General features: G+C 39.5%; 1 protein-coding gene across 31 annotated transcripts in view; it reads right to left on the bottom strand.

The window, feature by feature from the left end:
• The window catches only part of DST (dystonin), a 306,991-nt gene that overhangs the window by 87,014 nt on the left and 207,806 nt on the right, over positions 1–12,171 (bottom strand). For all 31 annotated transcript variants that reach the window (XM_032682528.1, XM_032682533.1, XM_032682525.1 and 28 more), the window contains 8 exons: positions 10,291–10,414; positions 8,215–8,423; positions 7,626–7,943; positions 7,282–7,448; positions 6,586–6,742; positions 6,245–6,371; positions 4,000–4,062; positions 1,386–1,621 (listed from right to left, as the gene is read on the bottom strand). In XM_032682528.1, coding sequence (XP_032538419.1) covers positions 1,386–1,621; positions 4,000–4,062; positions 6,245–6,371; positions 6,586–6,742; positions 7,282–7,448; positions 7,626–7,943; positions 8,215–8,423; positions 10,291–10,414 — 1,401 coding nt within the window. The remainder of the gene's footprint in view (positions 1–1,385; positions 1,622–3,999; positions 4,063–6,244; positions 6,372–6,585; positions 6,743–7,281; positions 7,449–7,625; positions 7,944–8,214; positions 8,424–10,290; positions 10,415–12,171) is intronic.

Here is a 12,171-nt window from a genome sequence, read left to right as displayed (position 1 = left end):
TTCCACTAGGTCCCATCATATTCACATATATTTGGAATCTGTTCATGTACAGAAGGCAAACTGACTACTGCAAAGCACAGTTCACAGTAGAAATAACCCCAATAGCACCAACAGAGAGGAGTGTAGTGTGGCCTCATTACCTCAGTAGAAATCCTGCTATCACAGACAGACTGTTTCTTGTAGATCTCCTAAAACCATAGTTTAAAGAGAACCATAGCTTAAAGTGAGGCCTAACAGGAGACTGACATGCCTCAGCAAATCCTAATTCATGATGTTCTTGCAGACAGAAGTGAACAGTTCTTATACAACTGGCAAAGGGCTCTTATACGAATGTTCTTAAGTAACAAAGCTTGCCCTGGAGAGCTGCTTTTTAATTATCCAAAACCCACTAAAATAAACACTGAACAAACTGTACTTCATTTAGAACTTCTAGTAAAAGGTCCAACTGCATTAGATGACTCTTGCCTAAGCACTCATTCAGTTTTCCAGCTATTTGTGAATATTCTTCCATTACTACACGAGGGATAAGATGCTCATGTTAGCTTTGCATATTCTCCGTTAAAAATAAAGAGCTAGTTTTATTCCACACTTAGTCTGAATTTTAAGATTGAATGTTATCCAGCTCTGTGGAAAGTTGGTAGATGTTCAAGTTAATTTTTAAGGATGACCCACCAAATATAAAAGAAACTCAGTTAAATCAAATTGTGTTCCTTGTTTAAACACAATCACAAGCAAGGAATGAATTTCCCCTATGCATTACATTTCCCTTTATAGATGAACCTTTACATGTGTAAACATTGTCCTTCATTGCTAGGGAAGCATATGTCTCCAATGCTGAAACAGGACAGAAGCCTACTGCTGATTCAGTTGTTTTCTCAAATCAGCTAAAAAGTGGGGAGGAGACTGTTGTGCAGCTATATAACTTAACAAGCATGACAAGGCTGCTGAAGAGAAACACTGCCTTGGAAGAGACATAAGCTGCTGCAGCTGCAGAGACCAGGAGGTCTGTGGAGTGTCAGTGAATCAGCAGCTGCAGAAACAGCTTTTGGACAGATATAGCCCTTCAGATATTACAAGTAATCTAGTATATACCTTTATACCTCTAAGGAGATCAAAAAAGTTAATTGCATAATCAATAGAGCCTCACCTATTTTAACTGTCCACCAAAATTACTATTTTCTGACCTGCAAAACTGGTTCTCTCTGACACACTGCTCCTTTCTCCACTGACACAGTTTGCCAAATTTGCTCTAAGCCTGACTGACATGGTTACTAGGATCATCTAAATACTCTCAGCAACATTAAGCTAGGCTGAGATATCAGTTATGTCATAGCATCTGCCCAATAACCAATAAAAAAGAGTAAGTTTTTGAAGGCAAAAAATACCTTATGTTGCTCAACTTGGGCTTTAACCGCTTCACTATCAGTTGGAGCAGCTTCCCAATCCGATGCAGTTTTATCCATTTTTTGCAACCAATGCATCATTGAGGTTGATTCTTCCTGAATATTTTGCATTTTTGAAAGCATACTTTCTAGTTCTGAAATCTTTTCATTCAATAAAACTCCCAAATCTTCATAACTGTGATTTACATCAGACATAGCTTGTTGAACAGTTGTCAGTTCTGTAAAAGGAAAAATGCACAAAAACTATGTTAGAAGTTACAAGCCCTTCAAACAATATCGCCTGGACTTCTAAACAGTACTAGTTACAATAGCTAATAGTCCCCCGAATAAGAAGTTGCTGAACATGTTAGAGTGATTTCCAATTCACTCTACATGTGGCAACAGAGTAATACCACGGTAGTTTGAGCAATCTGATTTAATACCTTTAATCTCCATCGCTGGCAAAATCCTGGCAAGAATACTCTTGAACAGACTAATACCTACTATAGCAGAAGGAATTCTACCTGAAAGTCAGTGTGGTTTCAGAGCCAACAGGAGCACCACAGACATGGTATTTGTCCTCAGATAACTGCAAGAGAAGTGTAGGGAACAGAACAAAGGTCTCTATGTAACCTTTGTTGACCTCACCAAGGCTTTCGATACCGTGAGCAGAAAAGGTCTGTGGCAGATTTTGGAACGTTTAGGTTGTCCCCCCAAGTTCCTTAAAATGATCATCTCACTCCATGAGGATCAGCACGGCCAAGTCAGATATGGCAACACACCTTCTGAGCCCTTTTTAATTAAGAATGGTGTGAAACAAGGTTGCGTTCTCGCTCCTACCCTATTCACCGTCTTCTTTAGCATGATGCTCCGAAGGGCCACAGCAGACCTCGATGATCAGGACAGTATCTACATTCGATACCGTACTGATGGAAGCCTTTTCAACCTAAGGCAACTGAAGGCCCACACCAAGACCTTAAACCGTCTTGTCCGGGAGCTGCTTTATGCTGATGACGCCGCCCTTGTTGCCCACACAGAAGCAGCCCTGCAGCGTTTAACATCCTGCTTTGCAGATGCTGCTGAGCTCTTTGGGCTGGAAGTCAGCTTAAAGAAGACAGAGGTCCTCCATCAACCTGCACCTCAGGAAGTCTTCCATCATCCCCACATCACCATTGGCCAATCAGAGCTCAAATCAGTCCAACAGTTTAACTACCTTGGTAGCCTCATCTCCTCGGATGGTAAGATCGACAGAGAGATAGACAACAGGTTAGCTAAGGCATATAGGGCCTTTGGAAAACTCCACAAAAGAGTATGGTGTAATAAACACTTGAAGAAAAGCACCAAGATTGGTGTTTACAAAGCCATAGTGTTGTCTACTCTCCTATATGGTTCCGAATCATGGGTCATCTACCGCCACCACCTGCGTCTCCTAGAACGCTTCCATCAGCGCTGCCTCCATACAATCCTTAACATCCGCTGGTCAGATTATGTGACCAATACATCTGTACTAGAGCAAGCAGCTGTCACTAGTATTGAGGCCATGTTACTGAGAACGCAGCTGCGATGGGCAGGGCACGTCTCAAGGATGAAGGACCACCGCCTCCCTAAGATCCTGCTCTGTGGTGAACTTGCCACTGGCTGCCGCATGAGAGGAGCCCCGAAGAAAAGATTCAAGGACTCCCTGAAACAACATCTCAGCCTTGGCCATATTGATCACCATAACTGGTCTACTCTGGCCTCCAATCGGGAGACCTGGAGACACGCCATCTATAACGCAGCTGTCTCCTTCGAGAACACACACAGGATCACTCTCGAGGAAAAAAGGCAACGCAGAAAGAACCGTGTCTTGCAGATTACACCATCTAAGGAGTCTTTCTGCTGCGCCTTTTGCAATCGGATATGTCTGTCACGTATTGGCCTCATAAGCCACCAGCGTGCCTGTAGCAAAAGTGGATAGTGCCTTCCCAAATCTTCGTTCGCAAAGCCTAGCCATGAGTGACATGTGGCAACACTACATCTGAATGAGCTAATGTAAGTTCGTATTTGCAAGGACTTCTCATTTCACAGAAATCAGTTTTTCAATACATACAGTTACATAAACACCTTTCAGTCTTTCTACCCATTGTTTTTTTAGTATTTTAAGCACCAATTCCCTGACAAAAAGTTAAACATGCTAGGCTACAGTTCAGGTATATAAAGGTCTTATGTAAGTTCCTTTGTCACAGTGACACAAACGTATATAAAATGGGTGGTTTTGTATACATATACTTGTGTATATGTGTGTTGTGAGTGCTAGTGGGTGTTAAAATTTCAAACCCCATAGACACGTATTAGGCTTTTCTCAAAAGCCATATGTTATATCAAAATAGCTATCCTGTATACATTTATAAAAATATACCTTGAGTCACCAAACACAGCCAGATTTAGTCTGTCTTCAAAGAAAATAATGACAGGTATTGTTATAATTAATTTTAGTATCATTCCCTAGTCAATATAATTTTCTTATGTGATGGTGATGCGAACAAGCAGATTTATGTACAACATTAAAAAAATACTTCCATATTTATCAGCAATTGGCAAGTACATTTCTTTATCACATGCTGAAATTTTTACTGACCTTTATTTTTCAGGAAATCCTGAGTTCCTGGAGCTCCTGCTTCACCATTTAATATTGTGCCACCTGTGGATCAAGAGAGATGAAGTCTCATGCTTACTCCCACCCAGGAAGACCACACCCCAGCATGGCATTTCCTCTTCAGAACAGCAAGATACATAGCTATTACTACAACATTAAGAATAAAGAATAAAGCTCCAGCCAGCTAGTACTGTAAGTGGTACCACATATGCACAGCATATGCATTGCACATGCGTATGTTCATATGTACTTAGGGCACCTTTACCCACCAGGGAACTGGTTGAGACATCATCCCTGGAGGTATTTAAAGGACATGTAGACATGGCACTAGGGGCATGGTTTAGTGCTGGACTTGGCAGTGCTGAGTTAATGGCTGGACCTGATGATTTTAAGGGTCTTCTCCAACTTAAATGACTCTATGGTTTACCACTGTACCTCTGCACAAAAAGCTCTTGATACCAGTTGGATTAATCCCTCCCTATACTGTCATAAGCAAGACTTCAGCATGTGCTCCATGACAAGGATTGCACAGTGGAGTCCTTACTGTTAGACTTGAAGTCCTTACTGTCACTTGGAGGCAGCCACTCATCCAGGCATCCCTACTAATTAAACATAATTTCAGAGCCTCTGGAACCAGAGCTACATAAGCTTTCTAAAACATTGTCAGACCACAGAGCCGGGGCACGTGATCATGCGCAGAGAACTGCAAGGAGAATCACTTCCCACTCTCTTGTACATATGTATTCCCAGCTGAGCAATTAACAGAGAAAGATTAATGGTTTCCTTGGAAAAGGCTATGCATCCACCCTACAGTACCAGCTGGACAGTGAGGACCACATTAGTGGCAGCTGGAGGATGGCAAGAGAAAACAAACCAGATAAGAGAAGTCACAGGCCCCTGCCAGAGTCTTGTAAATCTTCATGCTCTATTAGCTCGACTTTAGTATTTTTAACTGTGCTAAAGTGAAACACAGTAAAGCTCTTGTCTAGGAGGGCAAATGCTCTAGCCTGAAGGATTACAGCTGCTCTTACATGATAGTTATTTAACTGTTTTTCTATCTGGATGCATAGAAGTAGAGAAAGAGGCAGAGGAAGGAGCCCAAATAAGGTTCTGAAATGTTCCTTGAAAGATTTTTATTAAAAGTTCAAACAAAAATGAAACCACAGGCGGCTACTACAAAGAGATGTGAGAAAGGAAGTGTTTTACTTTTTCCCACTAGGTATCCTTTGGCAGTCCCCATCCTCCCAGTGCTTTGCAGATGACCAATGAAGGCCAATCCACTTGAATTTATTTCCAGATCTAGTCAGTTCAAGAATTGACTGAAAATGTGCTTATGGTCATTAAAACACCCAAGGTACCACATCCTTGAACTGTAGCTGGAATGATACTTAGAAGAATAACTCGTTTCTGTAAAACAAATTAACATTTAACACTGGAGTACAGAAAATCGTGGAAATAGATTTGCTGCCTTTAAATTCTGATTACCAGTAAAAAAGAATTCAGCTGAAGGTCTAGACTGGAAAAACATTTTGGCCCAGGAAAATCATGCTGGGATATGAAGTCACTACACTTCTGTGCTGTTGTTTCAACTAAAACACTGACTAGCATTAATTACACTATTATTTTGGGACGAGTAGGTTTGCCTAGGCTCACTTTTTAGGTAAATCATGTCCTCATTACTCTTCTAACAAAAATTCCATGACTCTACAAACCCTTCTGTGTTTGTCTGGTATCACAGAATAGCCTTCTGGCCATTAAAGAGATATCTCTGTGCACGTACATCAGTATTTGCAAAAGCAAGGTTTGTATTTCTCCTGCTTGCAGACTTGAAGACAGTGAAGCACTGAACACTGATCAGAGTAAGTCAACTTCTCAGTATCACAAGCTTTCTGGGGTGAGGTGAAGGCAACTGTGATACTGATATTTTGTTCACTGAGAACTACATACCAAAGTAACAGCTTTAGGACCTGTTAATCATTAACATCAGAGCAATTTTACACAATTTTGGCAGAGTAAAACAATTAGAATGTGTGTTGAGTTACTACAGCAATTAGACAGTTTGAATGAGAATCACAGCAAACAATGGTCAGAAGAGACATAGCTAAATGACTTCTCACAAGCCATAATATTCAGAATGCTAATCCAAAAGTGAAATATTTTGATTTTTGTCTTAAAGGTTTTAAAAATTCCTGAAATATAAGGCTTACCTGATTATACAAATGCATACCTGACTTGGTAACTGCTCTCAGTTTTGCAGGAGAAGTCACAGCAGTAATTAGGTTACACAGCAAAGTTCCTCTGCTATTCATTTTCTGCAGTTCAGGTGCTTTTAATGTCCATTCATCTTTTAAATTCTGGTTAAGACAGATAGTAATTTGATCATTACAAAACTGATTTCAGACTTAAAAGATTTATTGTAAAGAAAGGAACAACTCTGCTACTTGGGAATCCCCTGCAAACATGCAAAGGAAATGTGAATGTAAATGCAGACTGCAAGTTCCCTAATCCCAATCACTATGACTGCTTACACCTTAAATCAGATTTCACTTTTCCTCTACAATAGCTTACCAATGTATCTTCCAAAGGTTTCTTTAACTCTTCTGTATTCAGGGAGGGTTGTGCTGCTGGAATTCGTTCTGTGGTCTCTTTTATCCATTTCTTTAATGATTCTACAAGGAGCTCAAAAGTATCCATTTGTTTCTGACAAGATGATACATCCTCTTCTCTAGACAATTAAAAACAATTAAAGGAATGATAGTATTCCATCTGATAATTAAACCAACTGATATTATCAATCCAATATTACTATTCCTAAATTCAAAGTGTCACAAAAGCTAATGTTAGGGATATAAGCAGAATGTACAAAATCTAGTCTTGCCGTAAAGGTAACTTATATGGAATCTTCTATAATTTCTCCAGTTTTCCTTTGCAGTTTGATGCCAAATGGTACTCTAAAGCAATATGCACAAGCAGCAATTTCTGTTCTATCAGAGAAGGGGAGAAGGGTTTTCTTAAAACTGCCAGGACTCCTGTGAATGCCACAAAATTTGAAAAGTTACTTGTCTTTACAGTCCATATTAGTGCTCTTGAGCCAGACAAACTACAGAGGCATTTTCAAATAGAATCTTTCTCTTTAAATAAAACCCCCTCACTTACTTTGGTTAACTGCAGTCTCTTGAGATTGCACACAAAAGGATAGCAGTCATCACAACATTCACACTGTGTTATTAGCCAAAGCAGAAACACTTGGATTATTCAACTTACTTTTCCTTTATAGTCTCCTCTACCTCTTTGAATTTCTTAGATAAAGCATTTACTTTTTCTGATACCAATGCTTTATCTCCAGGAAGAGCATGGAATGAAAGTTCTTCAAGAAGCTGCTTCAAAACTTCCAGATCCTTCTTGTGTTGTGCCAATTCTACACTAGCTTCCTGCAAAATAGGATTACATTCTTCATACTAGACTTAACAATCACTAGTTGAAAATTAAACTCTTGATTTTAGCTAACCAACCAAAGCTGGGAAAAAAGCATACCTTATTTATTGTTCAATCACTTAGAGGAGTTAGACTAAAAATACACAATATATATAAATTGAATGCTACAGTACCTGCATGTATTGAGACACTTCACTAACATCTTTTCTTGGTGCCTCTGTCTCACTGAGGGCCTGGTTCTTCTCATCCAGAAATGACTGAAGTTTTTCTGACAGACCTTCAAACAACTCCACTTTAGTCTTCAACTCCTCCATTTTCAGAAGCTTCTCTCTATGCTTGTTACTCGCTTCAGAAAACCGTCCTGCAAGTTCACTCATTTTAGCTTGCAGCGTGGATGCAGTGGATGGATCTGCTGTTTCCGTGAACTTCTTCACTTTTTCATTCATAGTGTTTATACTGCTTTGGCGACCCGCAATGTCTTGTTCCAGCATCTGAAACAAACAGAACTGCTTTGCACTCCTTATAACTAAACTTTAAGAAGTAAACCTGGTCCACCATGTAAAGCAACAAATCAGTACAGCTAGACCAGCAGTGTAGATCTATTTCAGCTACAAAAATCCTTATGTGCAGTTTTACTTCACATAACAGTCCACTTTAGCAAGTATTTTGAATCCATTAAAGGTGACAAACTAAGATTTTAATTTTTTTCTTGAAATCTGCATTATGAAACATAGGTTTCTTCTTTCAAAGAATGCTACTTACAATGCTTTTACTAATAATATCCTGAATAGCAGCAGAATTCAAAGGCACTTGTTCTTGTTCCTTAAGGCTCTTTTCAACTCCTTCCATCCAATCCAGCATTTCATCCAAACCATCTTGCACACTTAGGGATCGTGTCAGAGTTACTTGAAGCTTCTCATTCCTTTCATTCACGGATTTGGATAAATTGTCATACCTCTCCACAATACCATCTGATAAAGAGAAAATAACTTCAATATTTTCCTCTAGTCAAACTAAGCTTTTAACTTGTTTTACCAGTTCTTACCAGTTGAGTCAAAAATTGCTACATCAGAACGAAGAAAAAAATATCAGCTTCAGTCACTAATAATGCAGAATCAAAGATCAAAATCCTCAAAGAGAGCAAAGAAACACACAAGACAAGGGAAATGAGGGAGCAGCTTACAGCTGTAGTGCCCAGCTTTAGAAACTGGTTCCAATGAAGCTCTAGCTTAAGACAGCTGTAGACTGTTACCAAGAACTAAAATAGCAGGTTATTAAGACAGGTCTTCTACAATTATGTCTCTTGTGTTATTGTGAGAGCTGAGAAGTTCTTCCAGGTGTTTCTTCGTTAGACATTCAACACTTTTGAGATAACTCTCTGAAAGTTACAAGCTCCATATATCTCCGATGGAGTTTCATCACCAACTCCAGAGACAAGCCTACAGTTGTTTTTTTTTGTTGTTCTGCAAGTTACTTTTGGGATTCCAGTAAGAGATAGTTGTGTGATACACAGAGAGAGTCTTCAAACTTTAGACAGTGGTGAATGTCATGCTGTGCTACTTCTCACAACTGGTAGGGAAAAAGTACTGAGTGTAAGTGTTAATGTTTTGGTGGTGGTAAGGTTTTGTTAGTCACAAGTTTTTTTGCCTGTATGAGAAGAGGCCAAGGGCTGCCCCATGAAAGACACAGATGATTTCAGCCAACTACGGCTGACCTGCCAGAAGGCACAGCTGATCTCTTCAGCCAAGCTGGTGGTGCCTCTCGAAAATGTGTTTAAGAAAGGGGAAAATACTGCATGGGACTGAGAAATGAGGGAAAAGAAAGTGTGAAAACCAGCCCTGCAGACATCAAGGTCAGACAAGAAAGAGGGATAAGAGGTATTCCAGCTGCTGGAGTGGAGATTCCCCTGAAAACTGTGGAGGAGCATACTGGAGCAGATAACCACAGTGCAGCATGTAGACGACCTCATGCTAGAGGAGGTGGTTATTTCCTGAAGAAACTGCATCCTATTATCTCAAAAGATTTCAGCCTGTGGCGAGGTCCCGCACTGGAGAAGGGGGAACACATGAGGAGGAAGAAGCAGCAGAGAGTAGCTGCTGCGGACTGACCGCAGTCACCCATTTTCCATCCACACTGCACTGTTTGGCAGGAAGGATATGAGTAGTTGGGAAGGAAGGAGTGACAGTGAGTCTGGAAAAAAGAGCGAGGTGGAGGATAGCATTGCTGTAATTTGTCTTTGTTTCTCACTTTCGAAACCTGCTTTATTTGGCAATAAATGAAAGTTAATTTTCACCAGGTCAAGTCTGTTTTGCCCATGACAGTAATTGGTAAGTGTCTTTATCTCAGCTCGCGGGCTTTTCCATCTTATTTTCTTCCCCCATCCACTTGGGCAAGGGAAGTGAAAGAGCAGCCAGCCAAGGTCAACCTCATCACAGTTAGTTTCTTAAAGCCAGAAGGAAATAACTTCTCAGCTCAGTAAACTTCAAATAACTGCTTGGAAATAGGTAGTTAAAGTAATGTTTCTTGAACCTGAACATGCTCCTTCCCACTGAAGAATTTATGATCCTCAGCAAATCACTACATCTGCTTGGCAATCCCTATTTCTGAAAAAAAAAATAATGCAAAAATGAAATGACAGCTTTTAAGTGAAAAAGCATATGGATCAATGTAGGAGAGAGACCAACAATGAAGTTGCTGTGTTGTAATGGCTTATGACTCAACAAAACATGGTCTTGAACAGTGACACAAGAATGTGGAAGCTCTGTATTTTGTCTCTTCCACAACCTGCATGCAGACACAAGTGATAAAAAGAGGTATTAAGAAAAGCAAATATTTTACCCAGAGTTTTCTGAATCTCATCTTTGTCTGGTGTCAACTCTCCCCTTGTATCCAATAACACTTCAGCAGCTTTTTTCAGTTTTTCTACAGCAATTTGGTGGTTAGACACTTGTCCCTGAAGAACCTGTAAAATTCCACTATTATCAGTTATGCTTTTCAGTACAGTTGATAGTTACATTTGCAAGGTATGATACATCATACAACCTAAACTTAGTGCTGGGAATAAACTAATTCAGTTTCTGACCTCTCCCTAAGAAAAATCCTGATGGGTGGCTCTGACTGCTGTTGACCTTCTGGCCCTTGTTTAGTTCATTCACCATCTTTTTTGTCTTCTGTTTCAGAATGCTTGTCTGACTCAACTGATTTCTTGCATGTAACTTCAAAATGTGTCTTTTAATTAATTGTTTCTAAAGACCACTTGTACAGACTCCATATAATAAACATATTTTTCAACTCAGCGTCCGACAACAATTTGGGGGAAAAACATACAGTCAGCAGCAGCAGTTACACATTCACCACAAGTGGTATTGACAAAGGATCAGGTTGACATCATAGTGTAAATAGGAACAGCTTGAAACAATATGATTGCCTTCACAGACAGGAACTTCCTGGAGTCAGTGTCACTGAATTTTTCCTGCGTTTGTCCATCTAACCAAGGAACATATGTTTAGATACTAGCACAGCCATGATTCACTCCAGAGTCAAAGATAGTAAGGATGAATCAACTTCTAAAAGTGGCTTTGTCTCTCCACTACATCAAAGTACTTTAGTGTAAATAATCTTTAAATTATTTTAGGCCTCTGTGCTAGGTGCATCTCTGTATGATGTACGTTTGTTTTTATTCACTTGCACATTATACAAGTCCAAAATGAAGGTACTTCTCATTTATTTTTTGATACACACTAATTCAATGAATATATGAAGCAAAAGGTAAATGCTATGTACCCTGCCAGGACAAAGAAGACATGTCAGTACATTCAACAATGGCCTTCAGAGCACAACCACATCACAGTACATCTTGCTGACCAAACTGACACAATGAATCTCAGAGAGACCTGAAGAGGAACTTCCCTTACACTAGTACTTGTGTGGAAAAAATATAAAGGAAAAAGAAAAAAAAAAAAAAAAAAGATGTACCAGAAAACTTTGTATGCTGGCAGAAGGCAAGCAAGCTGATGCCAGAGGCTCTGAAGAATATTCTGAAGAACAGTTAATCCCCATAAAAGGATTAGACCTCATCATGCTGCCAAGATCTGTGTCTAGCTGGGTTATCAGCTGCATGTGTTGGCTACAAGGGACAGCTTTAACTTGCAACACCTGACTTCTTCAAAATACTCTTTGTTTTGCTTTCATTAATTGGCTTTATTTCTTCAGCCTCCTGTTTTTTCTCTTCCTTTGAATCTTTTGACAAGTTGTACCCTCTCCCTTCTTCCCAACTCATATTCATTGAGTGCTCTTTTGTGTGGAAACTAATCCATTTAGACATTTCATAAAAAGAACCCCAGTACTCACTCCTTTTGTATTACTTCCATGAAAATTTGCATTATAGAGAATAGAATTCACTTTGGCATAAGGAACAAAAAGTTTAAATGAAGCTTCAAATTGTGATTGGTGTTATTCTCCTCTTCTAGCACTTGGAAGCACAAATGTGCCTAAATTGTTTCATTGTTACGAGTCCAAAACTTACACTTTTAATTTGTTGTCTTAAACATAGCTGTTATTTGTCTCCTTTTGATGTCATGCACCAAAGTGTTGGGCAATTGCAAATGTGGATTTGAAAGATACCATAGGTAAAGGTAACTACTGCTCAGGCTGATGTAAGGGAAATGGTTAAAGCATGGGCTTTCCAAAAGCCATTGACTATGATTTGTCAATAATAAA

The sequence above is a fragment of the Chiroxiphia lanceolata genome, chromosome 3, assembly GCF_009829145.1.
Source record: "Chiroxiphia lanceolata isolate bChiLan1 chromosome 3, bChiLan1.pri, whole genome shotgun sequence".
Classification (NCBI taxonomy): Eukaryota; Metazoa; Chordata; class Aves; order Passeriformes; family Pipridae; genus Chiroxiphia; species Chiroxiphia lanceolata.
This window is presented reverse-complemented; position numbering and strand designations above follow the sequence as displayed.